A 22,971-nucleotide genomic window follows, 5' to 3' on the forward strand; every position below is an offset into this window, starting at 1 on the left:
TGGTGTTAAATTCACAACTGTGAATGAATTTCTGGAGAGCATCCGCCGACTTTGGTGCTGAAGGGGACTGCAAAGTGTGTAAAGGTGCAAGTGCACATGCAGGATATGGGCCACGGTCAGTGCTCCCATATCGATAGCCTGGATTTTGCAGAGAGAGCAGTGCACACAGACTGGGCTCCTGCTGCTGGGGCATGTCAGACTTGCCATGTGTAGTATCAGCTGCACTGTGTGTGTGTGTGTGTGTGTGTGTGTGTGTTTGTAGCTTCCTCCAAGCATCAGCCTTACTGTAAGTGCCAAGCAAGCACTGTTGGCATGTCCAACCCTGTGGATTTGAAACAGTTTGGGGTACTCTTCAATAGCTCTGCGGTGACTACGGATCAGGAATCACAAACAAATGCTGGCAGTCCTCCTGGGCTATCCATCTGGACAAAAGTTCTGTACAGAAAAAGTGAAGCTGTGAAAAATAATGCTTCTATTAGTGTTTAGTGCTCTATAGAAAAGCTGATAAGGCTTCTGGTAATGCGTATTGCTTTGTGTAAATTGTGCTAGGACGGAGGGCTCGGGAGACATTCGCTTGTCTCCTTGATTGCAATACTGTGACTGCAGTGTTTTTTGCGTATCTGACTTCTGAGTCTGCCTTTTCATCTCGTCACAGTGTGTGAAGACTCACACATCAACCAGGAAAAACGCTGTGCTTCTGAAACAGAAGTTGCTTTGAACTTCTCTTAGTTAAGGAGCTTGTGCCAAGATTTTTGGAAGTGGGTAGTGATTTGGAGCATTTTGTTAAAGTATTTTGTTTTGTTGTTCCGTTTTGTCATTTTCAGGTCATGCTGGATACAAACCTTTGGGTTGAGACCCAAAAGCAGAAGCATCTCAGGTCACTATGCATACTTACAAGTCTTTGCCTTTTACTGTACACTGACTTTTGGAATTGATGATCTTTGATTTGAATTAGTGTTTGAATAGTAAGAAAAGAAGAAACTTCTAAGTTCCAGCTGAGGGCTTGAGAGCGCAAACCTTAGCACATGCGGTACTGTAGACTGATTTCCCAAACAGCTGTCCACCGTGACAAATGGTCTGCTGAAACGGCTGCTGCTGGGTGGCAGAGCCCCTTGGTTGCTTTGGAGGGCTGCGTTTTTTCCTCCTAACTTTTGACCAGGTGCCCCAGGCAAGTCTTCTGGTCTGTGGTACATCCCAGCCCCTACTGACTCCCTCCGCCATGTAATGGTCTTTGAAAAACGTGCAACTTGGAAGCGGTTTAATCAAACTGCATTGATAACCATTGCTTACAGATGTGTGCAGCTTGCTTGGGAGTTGAGTCCAGGGTGCTGCACAACCTCTAGTTGTACATTTTTGCAATAGCGCTGCAGCATTCGTTCCTCTGCTGTTGCTAACTTAGCAGCTGTTCCTTTTGCATTCTATGTAAATGAGGAAATTCAACATTGATACAGGCTGGTTGTCTTTTTTATTTCAGTTTCTGGAGGCCAGCGGAGGTGCATGTAAAAAGCCTTGCTTGGCCCTCGAGACTTGTGACAGAATCAAAGCAGACCGAATCTTACTTGTTCTGTGTGCTGTCTGGGCTGCTTCATGTCCAGCTGGGAAACTGCATGGTGAAGTCGCTTGCTTAAGGGCATTGGTGAAGTCAGGAGGTTCAAGTTTGGCTCTTTCTGACTGTGCTCTAGCTGTATAGTTGTCTGTTTAGATGGCGAGCATAGACCCTTCTTCCTCACCAGCCTGCGTGTGTTCAGGGCTGTATCTTAAGTAACAGTGTTTCCTGGCTCTGTATTTGACTTAACAGTGGCTCCTGGCTCCCTTTGCTAGACCAGCTATCTCCCACAGCCAAATTTGCTGGCATCGTTTGGCTCTTTGCAATGTTTACTGCCCAAACAGACTTTTTATACTGGAAAGCTGAGCATTGTCACAGGACTGTACCTTTGCAGTTAAATATCCCGGTTTACTTCTGCTGCTTTTAACACAGATATAACTTGCACTGATGGCAAATGAGAAGCTCTGTGATCTTTTTTGTTTTTGCAAGGCAGAGAATCATTCTTAGTGTCTCTCCTATGTGATGTCTGCTGTAGGGTGTTTTTAAATGAACTCGTATTTCAGTGAGGCTGTACCACTGATTTACAGGATGGCATTATAACACTGTTAGGGTTTCCTAGGTACTTCTCATACAGCCTAAAATCCATTTTATATATATATATTCTTTGAGTAGAGAGATTTCACTGAAGAGTGTTTCACTAGTACTCAGGTCTTCCCCTGATAATTAAAATCAAGCAGACTCAGTAAGATAATATTTCTCTGCTTCCAGTTTTTCAAGAGTCTGAGGCTATACTGTATGGACTGTCAAGTGAAATGATGTCACCAGCCCTAGCTTGCGAAGATGAAATACAACCAACCCCCTCTGCAGCTAGCCCTTATGAAATGACCTTGTTTCTCAAACCATTCCTGTTAATTGCTCTGCTTGGGTTCTTCCCCCTACTTTTAGGCAACTGTTAATGCACCAGAGCTGGAATTGCACTTGCTCTGGCTGGTTCTTCTTTACAGCCAACTGGGAGAGAACAGCTCCTAGGTCCTGATTCAAATAGAAGCCAAAAGTTAAGTGACAGGAATCCAAACCTTCCTATGTGACACGTGCCTGGGAGCACCAGGGTTTATATTCCTTCAGAACACCCACTTAATATAAATCTCAGAGATGTCAAATTCTTTTCTGAAATTTTTAGAGCCCTTAACTCCAGAGATGCTTTGTTTCTGGGATATCAAGTAAGATGTTCCTGAACGATCTCCTCTGTTCTATTTTACTTTTGTTATGTTTTTTGGAATGATTTTTATTCTGTTTCTTCATCTCATTTTTAATAGGTTATCAGTGTTATCAACAGTTAACTATGCCCTTTAGTTTTCTTGTTGCTCTTTTGAATTGAATCTTCTGACAGGAAACATTTTCCTGATCTGTGATTCATGCTTGTGCATGGGAAACATGTGCAAGCTCACCGGGGAGCCCTTCAATTAGCCTCCATGCTGCCCGGCTCATCCACATGGGCTTGATTCTTCCGATTTCAGCGAGGCTGTTCTCGTGAGTCATGCGGCACACGAGGTTGGGCTGGCACGGGCGCTTCTGAGTGTGGTGATTGTTTTGCATGCTGTGAGTTTTCAACAGAGATGTTTCCACCTAATTTATTCTCATTTTTATACCCTATGGAATAGTCTATTTCTTTTTCTTCAAAGATCTTTTTTCTTTACCAGCCAGTAACCTTCCTCTCACACAAGCAAACAGATCTTAGCCTTTCTCCACCTTGTCCTCTACTGTTGTTATTTTTTGTACATTGCTATAATTAGTCATTTGTCGGAAATATTTAGAACTTTATCAGAGTTTAAGTCCAGAGCAAAGGAATTGAGGAATCTTAATAGTTCTCCTATTAAGAACATCCTCCTTCCTGCACCACTGGGGAACAGCAAGGGATGCTGATCTGGATTTTCTCCTGAAGGTATATGCAATATCTGTCTCTCTGTTGTTTAGCTACCCACTTATGTCATTTTAATGACTTTCCTTCACTTTTCTCAAGCGGTTGTGCTCATGCTCAGTGTGATATTTTTATATAATCTATGATCTTCTAATAAAAAAGATAGTTTCTTTTGTTTCCTAAAGTTCAGTGAAGTGAAGGATTGCAGGCTTTATTGACTTCTTTGGATAAAATTGTGCTGTGGAGGACAATGAGTAGTTCTGCCATTGTTAAAAATGAAGATACAAAGTGTTGTCCCTCTGCCCACACAAACAGCTGATATTTGGCTGTTGTTTATGAGTACTGGACAGATATTCTCAGAATAACAGATGACATTGCATGACTATCACTGGAAAGAGCAAACTTTTCCATGATGACTTTACCATGGTACCAGGCAAAGTTACCGGAAGGTAACATGTAGTTCAGAATCTGCATATTCTACTATTGCCTGTTCTGGGTCATTGTATTTGCAGGAAAAAAGTGCTTCCTATCTGCTGCATCCAGGCTCCTCCATGAGGAACCATGCTTTTGTCCTAGTGCCTCTCTGGAGACCTATGTTGTCTGAGGCAGAGAGAACGGAGCATCAGCCTTGCAGTCGGGCTGAACTTGCAGGGCTGCCAGCAGGGAAAGCCTCATCTAAGTTAATGCTATGAAGAAACAGCTTCAGGATTTGTCACGCTGGTCTGCTCTGCAGTGGTAGCTGCTCTCCCAGTTCCCAGCATGGACAACTGCTCTCACAAAACTACCATTCATGTTGTAAATCTTAGCAGGGACTCTGAAATAACAAAGACAGAAATCAGCTTCAAAGTGCTGCTTGAGATACAAAGACAACAGATCAACCCTATTGCTATCTTTTGCAGTCATATCTATAAGAAGAATCATGACGTGACCAAAACTTGGAAAGGAAAGACGGACCAGCTTCTCAGAGTTGATGACCATGATTTCACCATGAGGCCAGCTTTTGGAGGTGAGAATAATATGAGTCTGTTAATTTTATGCTTATCTGTTTTTAAAAAAATGCATCTAGCCAGATGGCTCTTCCCTGCACCAGCGGAAGGGAAAGGACTTAGATGATTTCAGTAGATAATCTGAAGTAGTTCAGAGCAGGCCTCATCCTTATCTCATCAGCCACACTCTCTACAACCACATTCCTTCTGTTGCTAAAGTCTCATTCTTTTTGCTAGTTTTCTTCAAAGCTTGGAACTGAGCACTATGGTAAATATTTCACTCTGTTGAGGAAGAGAACAAGGTTTTAATATTTACTTGTAGTTGTGAAGTTGCAATGAGCTTCTCAGCTGACTTGATCAAATTGTGTAGTAAAGAACTTATTAGGCGGATCACTTTGCAGGGTGAATTAGGGAAGGGACATGACAAAAGACCAATGAATCATGGGATTGTTTTCTCTGACTGACCTGGCTAAATCTGCTTGGCTCCAGGAGGAGATGGTCACTGTCAGGATTGTCCATCCAGCCTTATTTTTAGCTTGATGTCCCATTTCTCACAATTGTTGGTTTTGATTTCCTAGCCTGACCTTCTAGGCTTCTTTACTCCCAACATCTGTTCTTCTTAAGCATTTCTCATGTAAAATCTTGTAGAGCAGGTATTTTCTGCAAAGCATGGGTGTGTGAGATGTTGGCTTGATACCTACCTGCTCCATTCAGTCTGACTTTGCTTAGTTGTCACACTGCTCTGTCACCACTATTGGCATCCCACCCAGTTTACTCAACATGGCAGTGCTTTATCGTTGGCTTATCTCACCAGCTTGTATATTCTCTTTTGAAGGAAGGCAAGAAATAGACAGTTCAGCACACATGAAGATGGATTGCTGATTAAATATGCTTCATCCTTCCTAAAAAGATTAGACTCTAAGAAGTAGATCCCATACTTGTATGAGTGACTTCTTTGCTAAGATCCCTAAATATGTCCTTAAGTACTAGGAATGTCCTGTCCTGGTGTAAGTGCAGAGAGTTCCTCCTGTTCCCCATCTCTATAGATCCCCTGTCTTTTTCCTCTTCCCTCGCCAACGCCTTAAAAGAGGAGAAAGTGGAGTGCTCTTGTGGTTGCTTCTGGAGCAGTAACTTTCTCTTTGCTTTATCACTCTCCCGCATTCAGATAAGAAGCACTGCCATATAATAATCTGGCTGCAAATACATTTTCCTCTGGTGACCATTTTCACTGTTTATTACAAGCTTGTTTCTATGCCAGAGTTGTTCCTTTCCCCTCAGAAGATGGTGCTTCTGGTGTTAAAGACCTTTCCTGGCCCACCACTCTCATGTGAGGCAGTTGAGTGTGCTTGTTCCGCTGGTGCTCCTGGAGCAAAACAGAGGGGAGAAGCAAAGCCCAGATTTGAAAGCCCTGCAGGTATGCCTGCATGCCCATAGCGTGGACACAGTATTCACAATTGTATGCAATTGTAGGCTCCAAGAGGACAGCACCATGCACAGCCTGAAAATATGCTAGTGGGAAGGAGGGGAACCACAAACGCTTGCCTTTGGCCAGCTCATGAGATGGCAGCGACCACTAACTTGTCTTGCTGCGGGTGGCCATCCGAACCATAGTTCATCTGCGTCATATTAACATGCAACCTAAAGGGAATAGGATAAGCAGAAAAAATAACCAGCTCAGAGAGGGAGTGCAAGTATGGACTGCTCTTTGTCTTGGTCACTTCAGGTTAATGGAGTTGATTTTAGGACTAAATGATTCCTCCAGCTCTTGCCTAAGGAAAACTTCCTTGAGCCAGCTACCAGTGAAGTCAGTGGCAAACTCTGCTGATTGCAAAGGGAGAAGGGGATCAGGCTTTGCCTCTCGGAGGTGGAAATCGGTGTCAGTCACTTGGGGTGTCTTGTGGATGTATGAATGAGCCAGCAGCTCATCGAGGGGTCGGGTCTGGCATGATGAGTCATACCAGGATTGTAGACTCTCCTGGAGCTGACTGTCTCTGAAGTGCTGATAGGAGTGAAAAGCAGTGAAAGATGATTTCTCTTGCTGAGGCAAGGAGATGAAATTCATGACCTGCTGGGGAAGTGTATCCTTTGTATAAGCAGGTGCTGCAGCTTTGCTCTGAGGGTAGAGACTGTAGCAGCCACCTGCTTAAACAGGGTATTTCATGGCAGCGAATGGCATATGTGAACTGGCTGTCGTGTACTTTCTGGCCAGAGCTAAAAGTACACATTTTGATCTGATCTGTGGTCTGGCCTTCCCAAGCCAGTGCTTCTTATGGTTTTTGTCTTGAATCTTGTGTCACTTTATCTTCTTTTAAAAGTTATTTTAATGTCAGATTCTGGAGCTGTTTGCTTATGCAGAATCTCTAAGATTCTCCCTATTATGGGTAGGAAAAAAAAAAAAAAGAAAAAGAAAAACCGCAAGAAAGATACAGAGAAGGAATTTTTCTAATCTTCTTGTTGGTGGAGAAAATTCTTAAAGTGTGTACCTCATAAATCTTAGAAACCCAAACTATAAAAGATTAGAGTAGTGTGTTGCGGTTTTAGATTTTTAAGCCAACCTCAGTTTTTGGAGCTTGACTGATGACCTCTGAATGCCTAATGATGACCAAATTGAAGTGCTACTTTCTCTCTGGGACAACTGCTGCAACTCCAGGCAGAAGACCTGCTGGCTGCTTGAGTAGAGGGAGGTGGGCTGTCAGGGCTGCTTTGGGAGAGGATCTCGTCTTTGAGCTCCTTTCCTTGACTTGGTAGGAAATAGCTGACCCAGAGTGAGCTTCTGTAAATAGATCAAATATTTACTGTTTTTATCAATGTCACGGATCCCATGAAGAAGATCTTTGTGCACAGTTCACACCAAGCAGACACACACATTGTTACACAGTTATTCTTCCAGCTCTAATGTAACTGCATTTTAATCTCCCCCTATTTTTGTTTTCCTATGCTACCTTCCACACTGTAAGCATTTGGGTACCTCTAGAGCCTAAAAGCTTAAGAGTAACATTTGTAAAATTTATAAATTCAGAAATATCCTAATTGCTTTGATAAGAGGGTGTTTTTTTTGTGAAGGAAGCACCCGGTTTCTGTAATTTTTGTTCAAAACAACCTCATCTTGCAGAGCTGCCCAGAACAGAGATGGAGTATCAGCAAAGCTGTGCTAAAGCTGCATGTTGTAAGCAACAAAACATGGCAAGAATTTGATTCAGACTCCAGCCTTGGAAAGCATGGCTCACATTCAAGGAGGTAGCTTGAATGCTACAGATTCTTCTACAGATACAAAATTATGTATTTGTTTATGTATATGTTTAGTGACAGATGATAAGCTTGATGGAAGAATGTAAAAGTAAGAAAACTAAAGCCTGTTAAGAGGTGATCCATGTATTTTCTTCCATAATGTTATTCATCATGCAGTCACTGTGATTTGCTTGGCACTGTGATTTATTCCAGCTTTTCACTGTGGTAAATGCCAGTGAAACTGATGTAATCTGACTGGCATGTGACATACAGGCTTTTTACTCTACCGTTCTGCTGAAGAACAGTAGAAAAGCCTGTGGGACACGTGTGACTCTATTTGGTCACTGCTGTAAGACCCTTGCTGCTCTCTGAGTTCTGCTAAGGGATGATGGTCTAAGTGAGATCCAGCCTCATGGTATTGCATCGGGCATATAATGTTATGTTGCAAGTGAAAAAGAGCAAGCTATCTCTGCAAAACATAAATAATATCATAAAGAAATTGTGAGTGACATTATAATGAAGTCACATTCTATAAATGTGATGGTTTCCAAGCTTAATGGAATAAGAGACAGCTGTTAACCTTGAAATTTTTTGTGAACCACCCATTGTCATTGAACTTCTAAAGAAAAACACTAAAGCAAGGATGGGTTAAGCAGGTAATTTATGGTGGCCATGGGGACTTCTGCTTGTCTGCAGAGGACAATTAGCAAGCTGCCAACGCAATGTAGTTGTGACCACTGGAAAGAATATGCTGTGGTTATGCAAGGTGAAACAGAAGAACAACATTAGAGGGAAGTTGAAAGGTTTTTCAAGAAAAGATATCTTTGGAAAGAGTAAACAAGCAAGCAAATGTTATATAAGTTGTGTTTTTCACAGCCTAAAAGGCATGGTTGTCCTGCCTACTATCAGCCCATTACAGACAGGCTATTGGGTACAGATTTTTGCTTTGCTAATGTTCAAAGTAGCCTCCGTAACCTAAAATAGACTGCATTTGTTTTGACCTTTAGGGAGTTATCTCCGTGTCAGTGACCTTGTTCTAGCCAGCAGATGTTCAGGTACTATTTACAAATATTCATATTTAAAGATTATGTAAATATTTGTTGTGCTGTCTTCCTTAAACACCCATTCTAAGCATTTCATCTATGACATCTCATATTTTATAGGGAGCCTGTGAATAAGCAGCTTTAGTTGATACTTAAAATAGCTGTATCTTCTTTGCTGAGGAACAACCTAATGCTGTACTTTTATTATATTTCTTCATTGCCTAACATTAGCTAGCCCTTGCTGGCCTTTCCTGGTAGTATTTTTCTCCGGATGGATGAAGAGAGGGTAGTGGTGGTGAATGAAAGCATCAACAGCTTTGTATCAGTGGCTGGAATAAAACTCACTTCTTCCTCAATGACGATCTGTCAGTGAGAGATGCAGAGGAATGAAGCTTGCTGCAGTGATGTGGCAGCTACTGGGCTGTGTTCGTCTGGAAGCTGCCCTCACCTAAAAGGTCCTGATCACTGATGGTTCAGCTGCCCCTCAAGTAGATTCTAGGACAAACCTAGAATCTGTGGGGTCCTTGAGACCATGTCACTAACAACATGAGGTTATTGCTGCCAAAAAGGTATTTTGTATGTACACATATAAATATATACATACCATATACATTATAGTTATGTAATTTTAACATGCGTATATACATATATACGTGAGTTGTATTTATGCACTGAAGATTGCAATCATGCAGCTTGCAGACAATGGATCCTTTAAGAAAACTTGCAAGACTCTGTAGGTGTGCACAAGCAGCCAAGAAGCCTCAAGCCTACTTGTTTCATATGTAGACATTTATATTCTCAGAGCCTATGTCTTCCTCACTCCTTCAAGGAATGATGAAGGGACATAGAGACTGTCTCAAAGGAGAACAACGAGCCTTTGAAATCACTGCCAAAGAAAGAAATTAAAAAGATGACACAAAGTCTTAGTCTCAGAAGCGGGGATGAAAACTGACTCCAGGTATTTTCATGGTAATACACTTCTCCCTATCTCCTAAAGCTGCTGCAATGTTAAGAAAGAAAAAAAAAAAAAAGAAATTGTTTTAATACATGTTTCTGATATGCAGGGAACTTAACTGACCTTTGCAGCTTTCATGCCACTCCTCAGAGCATATGGTTTTAGCTAATGAGACAGGCTGGGCTGTGACCAGTTTTGAAGTTGGGCACGTTCTGAAGTCGTTCCTGGACTGGACTAATGGAAACATTACGGGCTCCTGTGAAAGGTTAGCCCTAGACTGGATGTACCAGGCCATATGGGACAAAATTTGATATTCAAACTGGCAAGGCAAAGGCAAAACACAGTTCCTCTTGCTGTCGAAACCCTTCCAAAATTCATGGTAGTTAGGTCTGGGCTTTAGCTCAGGCTTTTGTCTTGATCCAACCACTTAATGCAGATGCAAAATGGGGCTCCCCTAAAGGTCTTCTATACTGGATTTTTTCTATATGCTGCATCTGAGCTGAATGTGTAATGGCTTTTGCTAAAGGGTAGGTCACAAAACTGAGCAGCTTACTGCGGAGGAAAGAAAAACAGGGAGTGTGCTCTCAGCTGATTCTGAGGATACTGGGTTGGGAACCTGGCCAGGAAATAAACACACGTGAAACCAGAGACCTTGACAGGCTGGGCCCTAAGTATCTCTTCAACTCTCAAGTTTGATGTGGGCCAAAGGCACTTATATGCAGGAATTTACAGAAATATGATAGTGTATGTTGCTGAAGCAGTTTTGGAAGGGACTACGTTTACCGTGAGATGCAATAATGATGCTCTATTTCTGCTTACGCAGAAATCGTGAGGCTGACAACTACTGCCCAGCTGCAGAAGAAGGAGAGCAGGAGTGCTCCTGGGAGCCTTGCTTTGTGCTTCAGACCACTTAAATCTCCCCTCAACATGCCAATGAAAAATCTTCTTCAAAAGGACAATTTTCCACTTCCAATGTTTGTATTATCAAATTTCCTAATGACTGCGTGAGTGTCCTCAGCTTGCTTGGAAGGTTCAGTTGTGCTGTGCCTGAGGTGCAAAGGGAATAATTTATTGATGGGTTTCTGTGTTGTAAGTAGAGGTCTGTGAATTTATGAAGCTTCTTAAGTGTCCAGGGCTTGCTTTCTGGCTGTATCAGTCCTGCTGAATTAGGATTTGTGTTCTGTCAGATGTTGGTGTGGACAGTGACAGAGATAATTGATACTGACACATTTCTCTTTCTCGAAGAAGTATTTCAGTTCAAGGTTATGCAGTTTATCTCTAGATCTTGATCTTTAAATACTTGAGTCCTTGTTTAATTTGAGTAACTCCATCTGTTTGGGTGGTGCTTTTCAGAGGCCCTAAGGTATGAGCTGAAGAACTTTCAGGGGCTGTAGTCCTTGAATAAAGCAGTGCTGCTGTTGCTTCTCGGTCAGATCCATGGCTTTCACAGGGGATCCTTTTTCCATCGTTTTCAGCAATGAACTTGCTAAAGAGAAGCCTGAGCTTTGAGGTCTCTGCAGTGTCAGAGTATTCAGGTCTGTGGCCACATTGCAATCCTGCAAGCTGATCCTTCTGTGCAGGAAAGCCCACAAATCTGTGGTATTTTGTCTCTCTGAAGAGAATATGAATATTTATAAAATATTTTGTATGGTAAGTAAATGCTAGTTGATGAGGGTTATTTTTATTTTACCCCTATAATCTAAATTGTTTGTCTTCTGTTTACCTGCTCTCTCAGCTGTTCTTTTCCTTTCCCATTCACACCTTTCTCATTCCTCTGCTCCCTTTTGATAAAGAGATTTTGTTTGATTGCTTATCCTCAGAGGCTTTTGGTGGGGAATTTGGCAAAGCATCTGGAGCCCCAGTGGTTGAACAGTTTAGTTTACAGAGAGACAGGATTAAATATCCAGCAGTTCCCTACTGATTCCAAGGATTAGCGAGAGCAAAAATCTCTTGACATCTTTCTGTGACTGATCAACAGCTGTTTAATTCAACAGTATGTTCTGTAGCCCAGACAACCTTTAAGGAAACCCAGGATTTTGTTTCCGTGGTTTAAAGAGAGCATTTCTGTACATGATTTCCGTTTTGCTTCGGACACTGTACACATTTACAGTGCTGCTCACATCCAGTGCCTCTGTAAAACTGTATCTTGATAGAAACTTTGAAGACTGATGGGCCAAATGAATATGCAAAAAGCTCACCCCCAGTTTCAGTTATCACTGTCTTTGTTTGCTTCACCTAAAAGTTTCACATGCAGAATTTGAAATTTTGGCATAAAACCTATAATAATATAGTGACTAGAATCGTAATCTGGGAAATTCATGTGACTTCAGCTGCCAGACAGATATATCTGACTGGGAGAACTGAGGATTTAATGTTATGTAGTAATTCAGATCAACAATGTAAAGGTTGATGAAACCATAAGGTGTCCTAGCTGGTGCTATTTTGCTATTTTGGCAAATAATCCTGTGCTCTTAGTGTGAACTGCCCTACTTGTCTATTTGACCCAAGTGTTTTTAAAGACTAGAAGGGGGAGAAATAGCAGTAAAGAAATGAGAAAGAAAGCAAGTGTCTTGTTTTCAGGAGATGCTGTGGTGAGCTGGCTACTTGGTCCAAGAGAGAGAGATTTGGCAGTGTCTGTAGCTGGGACGTGGCACCGATGGGGAGAGGTGGCCGATGTCAGGTGGCTGTCGAGAGCACAGGGAACAAGAAACCTGAGCAGCAGGACCCAGGCAGGGCTGGTGTGATTGCCTGGGCAAATGGCCTCCTTTGGCAAGAAATAGTTTTATAGGTTGTTTTCTTCTTTTTCTCCTGTATTCCCTATTGCCTCAAAATGGTTTATAAAGAGAGACTGGAGTGATGGGGGCCTTTCTCAGCTTGGTTTCTATTTCCCAAGATCTCACAGAAGCATCTCACTTCTGTGCCTCAGTTTCCCAGTCTGTACAAGTGTCTCTGTTCCTGTGAACTAAGGTCCCACAGTGCTATCCAGAGTGGTTGCTGTGAGTCACAGCAAAGTTTCATCAAAGCTGTGGTACTACCAACAGGAATTAGTATTAATAACCCTTATTTGCATTAATTATTATCATTAATTACAATTACTACCCAGAGCACAGACTCAGTTATGTTTCGAATCTTGTCACCAGCTCCCAGACAGCAACATTTTGGCCCTTCAGCACCTCTGCCTTGCCCAGCCTAACTTCTTCTCATCCAGCCCTTCACCAAAGGGTCTCAGTGTCTCAGGATGCCCTTGTTCTCATTTACGTGTTGTCTCATTAACTGTTTTGCATGATGAACGAAGAGCAGGAAGCAAAAAAAGCCACAATTGCTCCTGCTGATTGTAGTAGGAATCTGCCTGAAAAAGGTAGAATAAATATTTCCACTGATACGCAAGTTTTACAGACTCATCTTAGTAATACCTGAATTAAGAACTTAGCATTTGAGCCTAGGGTTCAAATGATTTTCCCTCTCTCTAGTCCACTGATTGTTTTATTGTCCATTAAATTTATGATTAACTATAGAAAAGAAATGAAAACCAGTTTCACTTATACCTCACTTATACCACTTACAACCTCAGACCTCCTCTCCTAAGGGCTTTCAAGGTCACCACACCTTACACTGAACTCCTTTCATTTGGGGTTTAATAAGCTTCCTGACAGCTCCAGACTGAACCTTAGGGTTTGTCCTTGCAATTAGGTAACTGCCATTTATCTGAGAGCCAAACTGAGCCTTTGGGGCAGGAGCATTAAAATAGATTAAGAAATATCTTTTCAAAACATGAACCTAGTATCTTATTTTCAAGTGTGGATAGGGAAAGGAAGGAATAAAAAAGAGGGAAAAATGTAAATTTGTTTTATTCTCCCTTGACATTTTTTTTTTAATCTGTGATTGGTGTTCAGTCAAATGTGGAGACTGAAGCAATAAATGGACTTTGGAACGGTGGTGATTTCCAACGTGCTTAAGTTGCCTGAATTAAGTGCTTGTATGCAGAGAGTCTCCTGCACTGTGGAATTTGTGGAGGCAGCTGCTCGACACAAGGGACATCAAATGTCAGAGAAGCACCTAGGCTACTACTGCTTTCTTTTTCTAACACAAGGCGATTACATTGTAAATCCTTCCTGGCAAGGACTGGGTCTTGGCTGATAGCACCATGCCTACCACAACATTTGCTGTTTGGGATGGCAGCCTTTGGGCACCACCGTGGTGTCAGCAATAGCATATAACAACAGGTGATCTTAATTCTGAATGCTTTCCAGAGCGCGAGCCGGAGGCAGCACTGACCGCAGCCTTGGGCCTGCCCCGGTGCGGGCTGTGCCGGCCCGTGGAGCCTCTCTGAGTCTGCTCGCGGTGCCTGGGGTTGACCGAGCCCAGGAAGGGAAGCTGCCATGCTCCTGCCGTGCTCTGAGAGCCCAATGGCACGGCAGGCGGGAGAGAGAAGGAGACTGAATGGGGCTGTAAAACAATGAATCATAGGAGCGCACAATGGAGCTGATCCTTGAGAGATTTAATTGAAAGGTATCTTGCTAGTGTATGGATTAAGCCCTTATGAGGCTCAGACATCAATGGTTTTAACATCCCATAATCCTCCGTCTGCTAGGTCACCTGATGTAATAACATTATTGGGTCTGCTTCAAATAACGTCTCAACTCCAAGATGCTGTGCTTTTCTGAGGGTGGGGGAAGGGGATCAGCATGAGGGAATGAAGGTTGCAGACAAATGGTTTGCTCAGAGTATTGATCCTGTCGTAGAGGCAAAAGCTAGGTGTTTTTGATACGTAACTGTGCTGAATAGCCATTGGGTATTAAAGGCTTGATGAGAATAGGTAAATATTTGAATCATTGCACAGGGCTCGCATTGACCACAATTTATGACTTTGCTACATATCTGAGCAAAGAAAGGCTAAATATCTACTAACAAGGCATTGCCTATCAATGTACTGAGGGAGCTGGCGGATCTTGTTCCCAGGCCGCTCTCCATCATCTTTGAAAGGTCCTGGAGAACTGGAGAGGTGCCTGAGGACTGGAAGAAAGCCAGAGTCACTCCAGTCTTCAAAAAGGGCAAGAAGCAGGACACAGGCAACTATAGCCCGGTCAGCCTCACCTCCATCCCTGCAAGGTGATGGAACAGCTCATCCTGGATGTCATCTCCAGGCATATGGAGGAAAGGAAGGTGATCAGGAGTAGCCAGCATGGATTCACCAAGGGGAAATCCTGCTTGACCAATCTGATAGCCTCCTAGGATGGAATGACTGGCTGGGTGGATGAGGGGAGAGCAGTGGACGTTGTGTACCTTGACTTCAGCAAGGCTTTTGACACTCTCTCCCATAACATCCTCCTAGTCAAGCTCAGGAAGTGTGGGTTAGATGAGGGGACAGTGAGGTGGATTGAGAACTGGCTGAAAGGCAGAGCTCAGAGGGTTGTCATCAGTGGCGTGGAGTCTAGTGGAGTCCCCCACAGCTCAGTACTGGGTCCCATCCTGTTCAACTTCTTCATCGACGACCTGGATGAGGGGACAGAGTGCCTCCTCAGCAACTCGGCTGATGATACCAAGCTGGGAGGAGTGGCTGACACACCTGAGGGCTGTGCTGCCAGTCAGAGAGACCCGGACAGGCTGGAGAGCTGGGTGGAGAGGAACCTCCTGAGATTCAACAAGGGCAAGTGCAGGGTCCTGCACCCAGGGAAAACTAACCCTAAGCAGCAGTACAAGCTAGGGACTGACCTTCTGGAGAGCAGCTCTGCAGGGAAGGACCTGACAGTGCTGGTGGACAGCAAGTTGACTATGAGCCAGCAATGTGCCCTTGTGGCCAGGAAGGCCAGTGGTCTCCTGGGGTACATTAGGAAGGGTGTTGCCCGCAGGTCGAGGGAGATGATCCTGCCCCTCTACTCATCCCCGATGAGGCCTCATCTCGAGTCCTGTGTCCAGTTCTGGGCTCCCCACTACAACAGAGACATTGAGCTACTGGAGAGAGTCCAGTGTAGGGCTTCAAAGATGATCAGAGGGCTGGAGCAGCTGCCCTATGAGGAACGGCTGTGAGAGCTGGGCCTCTTTGGCCTGGGGAAGAGAAGACTGAGGGGGAATCTTCTCAATGTGTACAAGTACCTGGAGGGAGGGTGTCAAGGGGACGGGGACAAACTCTTTTCAGTTGTCCCGTGTGACAGGACAAGAGGCAATGGGCAGAAACTGAAGCACAGGAAGTTCTGCCTGAGCGTGAGGGAGAATTTCTTCCCTGTGAGAGTGACGGAGCACTGGCAGAGGTTGCCCAGAGAGGTTGTGGAGTCTCCTTCTCTGGAGATCTTCAAGGCTCGCCTGGATGCAACCCTGTCTGCCATGCTCTAGGTGACCCTGCTGAGCAGGGAGGTTGGACTAGGTGATCTCCAGAGGTCCCTTCCAACCTTACTGATTCTATGATTCTGTGATTCTATCAGCAGAGTTGCATTCCCCCTCCTCCCCTTCTGGTTATACTGCACATCAAATTGGCTGTTATTACTACAAATAGAATGTTTTTTGCTACTTGAAGTCTATCTTGTTTAAAGGAAAAAAACCCACACATTTAACTGAGCAGGAAGAACTTCACACAGACATTCTTTAGCTTAATGTTATTAACATTGGTTTAGTGATCTAAATAATCACAGAGAGTAGAAAGAACTGTGACTATGACCAATGCATGGCTCATAGAGCAATTTCAGACTCAAGGGTTATATTAAAATGCTATATGTAAGATAGGCAAGATTTGCAGGGAGATGTAGCATCACTTACTAGTGATGACTGGAATAACCAGAAGTTGAAAAATGGCTCCCTAAAAACAGCCCTCTGTAAGTTAATTTACTTGTTAGACCTTATCATAATCCCACTGCTGCTCAACTGAAGAGGATGAATGAGAGCAGAAGTTGTTGCCGTAAGAATTGCACTTAATGAAGCCTCTGTTACATCTGGCCAGACTAGAAGGTGACACAAGGGCCATGTTTGAGCCATTGCCTGGTAGATAGATACCAGATTGGATGTTAGAAATGATACATCTGCAGGGGATGTAAGCAGCATCTCCTCTAAGGTCAAGGAGGAAGTCAGAAGAATGCATGACAAGGAAGACAAGGAGAAAATATATTTGATTTTGCTGTAGATTTATCTCTCTTTGAGTTACGATGGTGTGAAAAGCAATCCACTGGTTGCATATCCTGCAGCCGGATCAGTAGGAACTGAGCACAGTTTCTTGTGTTGTAGGAAGGGACTGCTTCACAAGTAGCTAAGCCAGTCCCTACAAAGAAAGAGGTCACACTAGCCATCCTTCTTCCTCCATGCCTATCTGCTCTGGCCCCAGTGGCTAGCGCATGCACCTGACAGTTTTTTTCCCTGAACTGATTCAAGTTACCAATTCAGAAACAAACTTTTTGTTTTCAAATGGATTAATTTTCTGGCAGGTTAGTAAACTGAACAATCTTATGGAAGGCCCCAGCCTTCCCACAAGATGAACCTACTCATCTGTGTAACTCTACCTCTGCTGAAAGCTGTTGCCAGTGTAATCTGGGGAGGGGGCTAAGAACTGTTCTCACCTATTAAATAAGCACAATTATGTCTTCAAGTCTTGTTTACACGAAGAAAAAAATCTTAAGCATTTCTCAGCTTTACTGTTGGAAGCAGCTGTGACAATGGATTTGTGTTTTGTCAGCCAATGCAGACTGGCTTCTTGGGTATACCAGTTTCAGTTATGCTTAGTAAAGAGAACTTAATAGAGAACTAGGAGGAAGAGAATCTCCTGAGACCTCCACTGAATCCTTATAGTATAATATTTCCATAGCAACTAAATTAATTGCTTAATGGAAAAAAATAACATCTAGAAAGAATTTAGAAAGTTGGTAGCTGTCTTCAAGACGATGCAGCAACTAGAAACAAAGTCACAGACCTAGCTATTGAACCATATAGGAACATCAAGTGGGATAGACAGACTATTCCAAGGGAAAAGTGTGAAAATTATTCTGCTCTGGAGCATGGTCTGGAAAGAGTTGGATCCTGTTCTTCTGGGACTCCTTAGCAGCAGTGGGAGACACCTGGCAGCATTCAAAAGTATACTTGGAGATGGAAGATGGCCTTCCAGGGACTTTCAGCTCTCAGACCTCTGCTGACCTTCCCAGGGAAGCTGTGAAGGAGCCAGAAAGCTTAACAGCTTTTCAGTTTATGGCTCTTCAGCAGACATCCTGGGATGATGCAAAAGCAAGCAATGGGAGGCTGGAAGCTCTGCCAGACACAGCATGGGGGAGCCGTGGAGCTTACAGAGCAACACCAGCTTGTCTCTTTGGAGTGAAAAATCTTACTGAAATCCCTGTGCTCCTGAGAAATATGCTGATTCTGATTAACTGGAATTGCTTTTTTCCCCATCAGGCAATCAGAAATTTTTTTGACCAGCTTGAATTATTACTCTCTTGAACTGTATAAAATAAATGGTTTTTTTTGGAACAAGCTTTGTTCCACTTGGACAAATTCCAACAAGACGTGAATAAGAGCAAACAAATATTTGCTGGCATTTCTTTGAGCATGAAGTGCACAGCCAACGCAGCTGTGCATCTGAATGTGACATGCATGCACTTGCAAGCTTTTAGGAGTCATCTAAAGGTGCTTGGTTATTGACGTTCCAGCTTCATTGCTGGGGGCACTGGTCACTTAAATTAGAATTGATATTGTGGAGGAACCTGGTGCTGCTCCACACTGCTTGCTTCAAGATGCCTGTCACTAAACGATGTTGCAGATGTAACAGGCTAGAGCTGTGCATGCAGAAGGGGGATGGTGCCACTGTCAGTGTGCTCTGCTGTAATTCAGTGAAGCTGGCTTATCAAAGTCCTAACAAAATCTACATCAGGGCCAGGCACAGTAATCAGCTTGTTTCATGGATATTGCAATTTCTCTTTCCCTACTCCAGTCAAATTGGCTGTTCCTTCTCTTCTAGCTGAGGCAAATATAAGGTTTTGTTCAAAAACCTTGAAGATGCGTGGGAGTCTGTGCATGCTGCAGCAGATACAATAACAGAATGGATAACAACTTGCAAAAATACATCGTGTTCTCAGAACAGCAGTTTTTCTTCTTAAGTGTACAGTGAACTTACAGTGCTTCCTCAGCAAGTTCGCTGATGATACCAAACTTGGAGGAGTTGCTGATACACCAAATGGCTGTGCTGCCATGTGGTGAGATCCGGACAGGCTGGAGAACTGGGTGGAGAGGAACCTCATGACATTCACCAAAGGCATCCACAGGGTCCTGCACACAGGAAGGAATAACCTCATGTACCAGTACAAGCTGGGGCTGACCTGCTGGAAGGAAGCTCTACGGAGAAGGACCTGGGAGTGCTGGTGGATGACAAGTTGACTATGAGCCAGCAATGTGCCCTTGTGGCCAAGTAGGCACATGGTACCCTCTGTGCATTAGGAAGAGTGTTGCCAGCAGGTCAAGGGAGGTGATCCTGCCCCTCTACTCAGCCCTGGGGAGGCCACATCTCGAGTCCTGTGTCCAGTTCTGGGCTCCCCACTACAACAGAGACATTGAGCTACTGGAGAGAGTCCAGTGTAGGGCTTCAAAGATGATCAGAGGGCTGGAGCATCTGCCCTGTGAGGAACGGCTGCGAGAGCTGGGCCTCTTCAGCCTGGGGAAGAGAAGCCTGAGGGGGGATCTTATCAATGTGTATAAGTACCTGAAAGGAGGGTGTCAAGGGGATGGTTACAAAGTATTTTCAGTTGCTCTGTGTGACAGGACAAGAGGCAATGGGCAGAAATTGAAGCACAGGAAGTTCCGCCTGACCGTGAGGGGGAATTTCTTCCCTGTGAGAGTGACAGAGCACTGGCAGAGGTTGCCCAGAGAGGTTGTGGAGTCTCCTTCTCTGGAGATACTCAAAACCCGCCTGGATGTGATCATGTACAAAGTGCTTTTGGTGACCCTGCTTGAGTAGAGGGGTTTGGACTAGATGATCTCCAGAGATCCCTTCCAACCTCAACTATTCTGTGATACTGTGAGCTTGGAATAGTCTTGAGGAAGAGGACCTTGTACCTAAAAGCAGACATGGCAGCAGGTGCTGCTGTGCTGGGCACTGCACAGATACGGATTAAGGTCCAGAAAAGGATTGTAGTATCTCTTAATTGTCATCTAACTGCTAATCAAGTTCAAAATGTAGGTCCTGAAAATCTGTGCAAACCTCCTTTTAGGGCACTATGGTCCTCCAATAGCTCATTTGTGCTGGTCAAATCCCCTGCACTTCTGCAGAGTTGCTACTTGGATCCATACCTTAGCCACAGCCCTCTTGCCAGCAGTGCGCAAGCTTGGATGTGTAGTCTGACTGAATGTGTTAGTGCAAGCCATATGAGACCCACTGCCAGTAGCTGAGAGTTCAAAGCAATGGTGAATCAACCTAGACCGTTCTCCAGCATTTCCTTCTGACTAACTTTTGCAGTTCATGCTTTGTGTGAGTGCTTGTAGGTGTCTTCATGCACCAGCTGGAGAGGCAGGATACCTGCAGGTCACAGAATACATCGAGAGTTGAGGCATACTGCAACAATCAGCTCTGTTTATGATACACAGCTTTGTTATGCTCCACATTCTCTAAATAAAGCGAGCAGTAACAACAGCACCTTCCGGGCATGGAGCCTCTGAATCAGTTTGGATACAAATGTTGTGAAAGGTGAATGAGAGTTCGGTCGCTTTGAGCTCATAATCAGATTCAGAGGAGAGGCTGGAAAAAAGAGGGAGAAGAGAGATGATTGTCCTCATTGGAAAAAGGAAAAGTCTATGTGAAGATATACCACATGGAACTTGAGGAGGTGTTGGTCATTGAGAGCAACTGCCTACAGAGAAATTTTGGTAAAGAATTTCTGTTAATATAGGAGCTTGCTTTCATTATGGAGTGTTTTCTGCTTATTTACTCTTTGTGAATTATCTGGTTATTAATTTTAAAACGACTGTGAAAAACTATTGACATCTAATGAGTCGTAAGAATGAAAATGATCATAAGCTCTTGAGAAATTAATGTAGTCTGTCTTGTTGATAAGAAAAGAAATGAGAAACACACAAGTAAGAGCTTATTGCTTGCAGTTTCTTCTACTCAGTCCCCTGTTCCTTGGTCTAAATTCATCCATAATGACCTCAAATTTATGGTGGGATGGCTCTGCCTTTAAAAATATATGCAAGTGTTTCATCAAAGCTTTGGATTTATGGACAGACTGCCAACACTACAGCACATGCAAATAGGAAGAGAATTTAGTGTTTCAAAAGGTGCCTTAGATGATTATTCTCTGACTCTTTCCTCCGTCCTGAAGAATCAGGGACAGAAAAGTATGATCTAAGCTCAGAAATGTTTTGCATGCTACCTTACAGTGCTAATTAAATGCAGATGGTATAAAAGAATGATTGTTTACATGTCTAAATGTCATTCTTCTACAGGCCCTGCAATTCCTGTTGGGGTGGATGTGCAGGTTGAAAGCTTGGACAGCATTTCTGAGGTTGATATGGTATGTAACCCTCTTTTAAGCCTTGATTATTCCTAGTCATGAAAAATCTCTCCAATTTGAAACCCATAGATTTCAAATGATTGGTCTTGAAAATAAGGGCCCCATTCAACAATTTAAGAGAGGCTGATATTCAGAACTAAGGACTGAGTTAACCGTGAAAACGATCAAAGAGTTATCTCTCTATCTTCAGATATAGAAACTTAAAACTTCAGGGGGAAAAAAGACCTTGAAAATAAAATGGGACAATAATCAGCGCTATGAAGGATACATTACAATCAAAACCATGAACAATTGCATGCCTTTCACTGCATCTCTCAGGGAGTCCTTAGGTGTTTGCTTATGGAGTTTTGAAGGTATATGTTGAAACTCATAGAGGTGTTGCTTATTATGTGTATTTTCTTTCTTAGGGAACCATTGAGTCAGTTTGTTTAAATACATGCTTAAGGAGCTACTTTAGCAAAACAAGCTGGCATCATAAATAGGTCTCTAGCTGCTCCCTGCCTCTTCATCACCGGAGTAACCTCTCTAATTCAATGCTGAGGCACACAGCTGGGAACAGTCAGGGTGGCCTTGAACTACCCCTGCCAAAGGTGAATTTGGTTTCTGCTGGGAAACCATTTCTGTTTGGGAACCATTTTTCAGTCATTCACACAGTTCAAAAAATTTGCACTAACTTGAATTGTAACTTTCCTTATTTTTTTAACTCATAAAAAAGGAAGAAACATGGATGCAGCTGTTAACTCTCAGCAGGTTTCAAGGAGTTGTCAGTGAAAGGTGCATTTGCAAGCATTTTCCTTTTTTTGACTATAGAAAATGGAATAAAAAGATTGGAAAGAGAAATGGAAAGGGGAACATAGAGAAGAATAGAAGTCTTTTGTTTCTGTTCTGTTTTTGTCCTTCCTGGTTCCTCTTGAGTACCATCTTTGAAGGTGTCTAGGCAAAACATGAAGACTTAAACCTTAGACCTTTAGCTTCAAAGCATCTGTCGTTTGTAATGCGTATCATTTCTAGAACTGTCATGTAATTTCTGTGATAAGACTTTTTTTGGGGAACCTTTTTTTTTCTGCAGCTGTTTCTTCTTCAAAGAATAAAGTGAGAATTAGAAAAAAGCACTGGTGCCATGGTGATTAAAAAACTGAAGAAAGATTTAGGGGGTCTGCCAGCTATGGAGCAGCCTGTAGGCTTTCTCTAATAGCAACTCAAAGGCTGATTGGGTTTTGCTGGAGTAAAATTGCATCTTCGTTACAAGGACAGAGCTTGTCAGCCTGGATATTGAAAAGGAGGTTTTAGGGAGTTACATGCAATGAAGTGGGAGGGAGCTCTAAACACAGGAAAGGACTGTTGCTCTAATATTTCAACAAAATGTCATAGCAACAAAGAAACCTAATTAGTGTGAATAACGTGCCATGCTTTCTCTCAGAAACATCTGGTTTCAGCAGATATTTTGTCTGTCGGAAAGTTTTGAGGTCAGCTCTCTTTCCTTGAATTATAAATACCTCCACAATCCTATTTTCCTGCCACTGGACAAGTAATTTTCAAAGCAGTTCTTGACTTGTATTCAGCAGAGGAAGAACTAGTCAGTCTGAGTTGGTTAGTTTAGTTGGTTTAGTTGGTTAGTTGGTTAGTGAATAGAGACCTACTTGTGGAGGGGAGAGCTGGCTGCCCAGCCAGTGGGAGTTGTCCCAGCATCCGTGCTGGGGAGTGCTCCCCCTCGCCGACCATGGGAGTGCAAGGCTGCTTCGAATCGCTGCTTGGGGTTAGTGCTCCTGTAAATCACATACCTTCAGTCTGCCAGCCTTTACCAATAGCTGCTTCTGAGGG

The 22,971-nt window shown here is 43.3% G+C and overlaps 1 protein-coding gene across 1 annotated transcript in view; it reads left to right on the top strand.

Annotated features, from left to right (window-relative positions):
- The window catches only part of LOC134137887 (gamma-aminobutyric acid receptor subunit rho-2), a 38,975-nt gene that overhangs the window by 3,230 nt on the left and 12,774 nt on the right, over positions 1-22,971 (top strand). Inside the window, exons 2-3 of the mRNA XM_062571025.1 lie at positions 4,364-4,470; positions 21,083-21,150. Coding sequence (XP_062427009.1) covers positions 4,364-4,470; positions 21,083-21,150 — 175 coding nt within the window. The remainder of the gene's footprint in view (positions 1-4,363; positions 4,471-21,082; positions 21,151-22,971) is intronic.

This window comes from Rhea pennata, chromosome 3 (assembly GCF_028389875.1).
Source record: "Rhea pennata isolate bPtePen1 chromosome 3, bPtePen1.pri, whole genome shotgun sequence".
In the NCBI taxonomy this organism is placed as follows: Eukaryota; Metazoa; Chordata; class Aves; order Rheiformes; family Rheidae; genus Rhea; species Rhea pennata.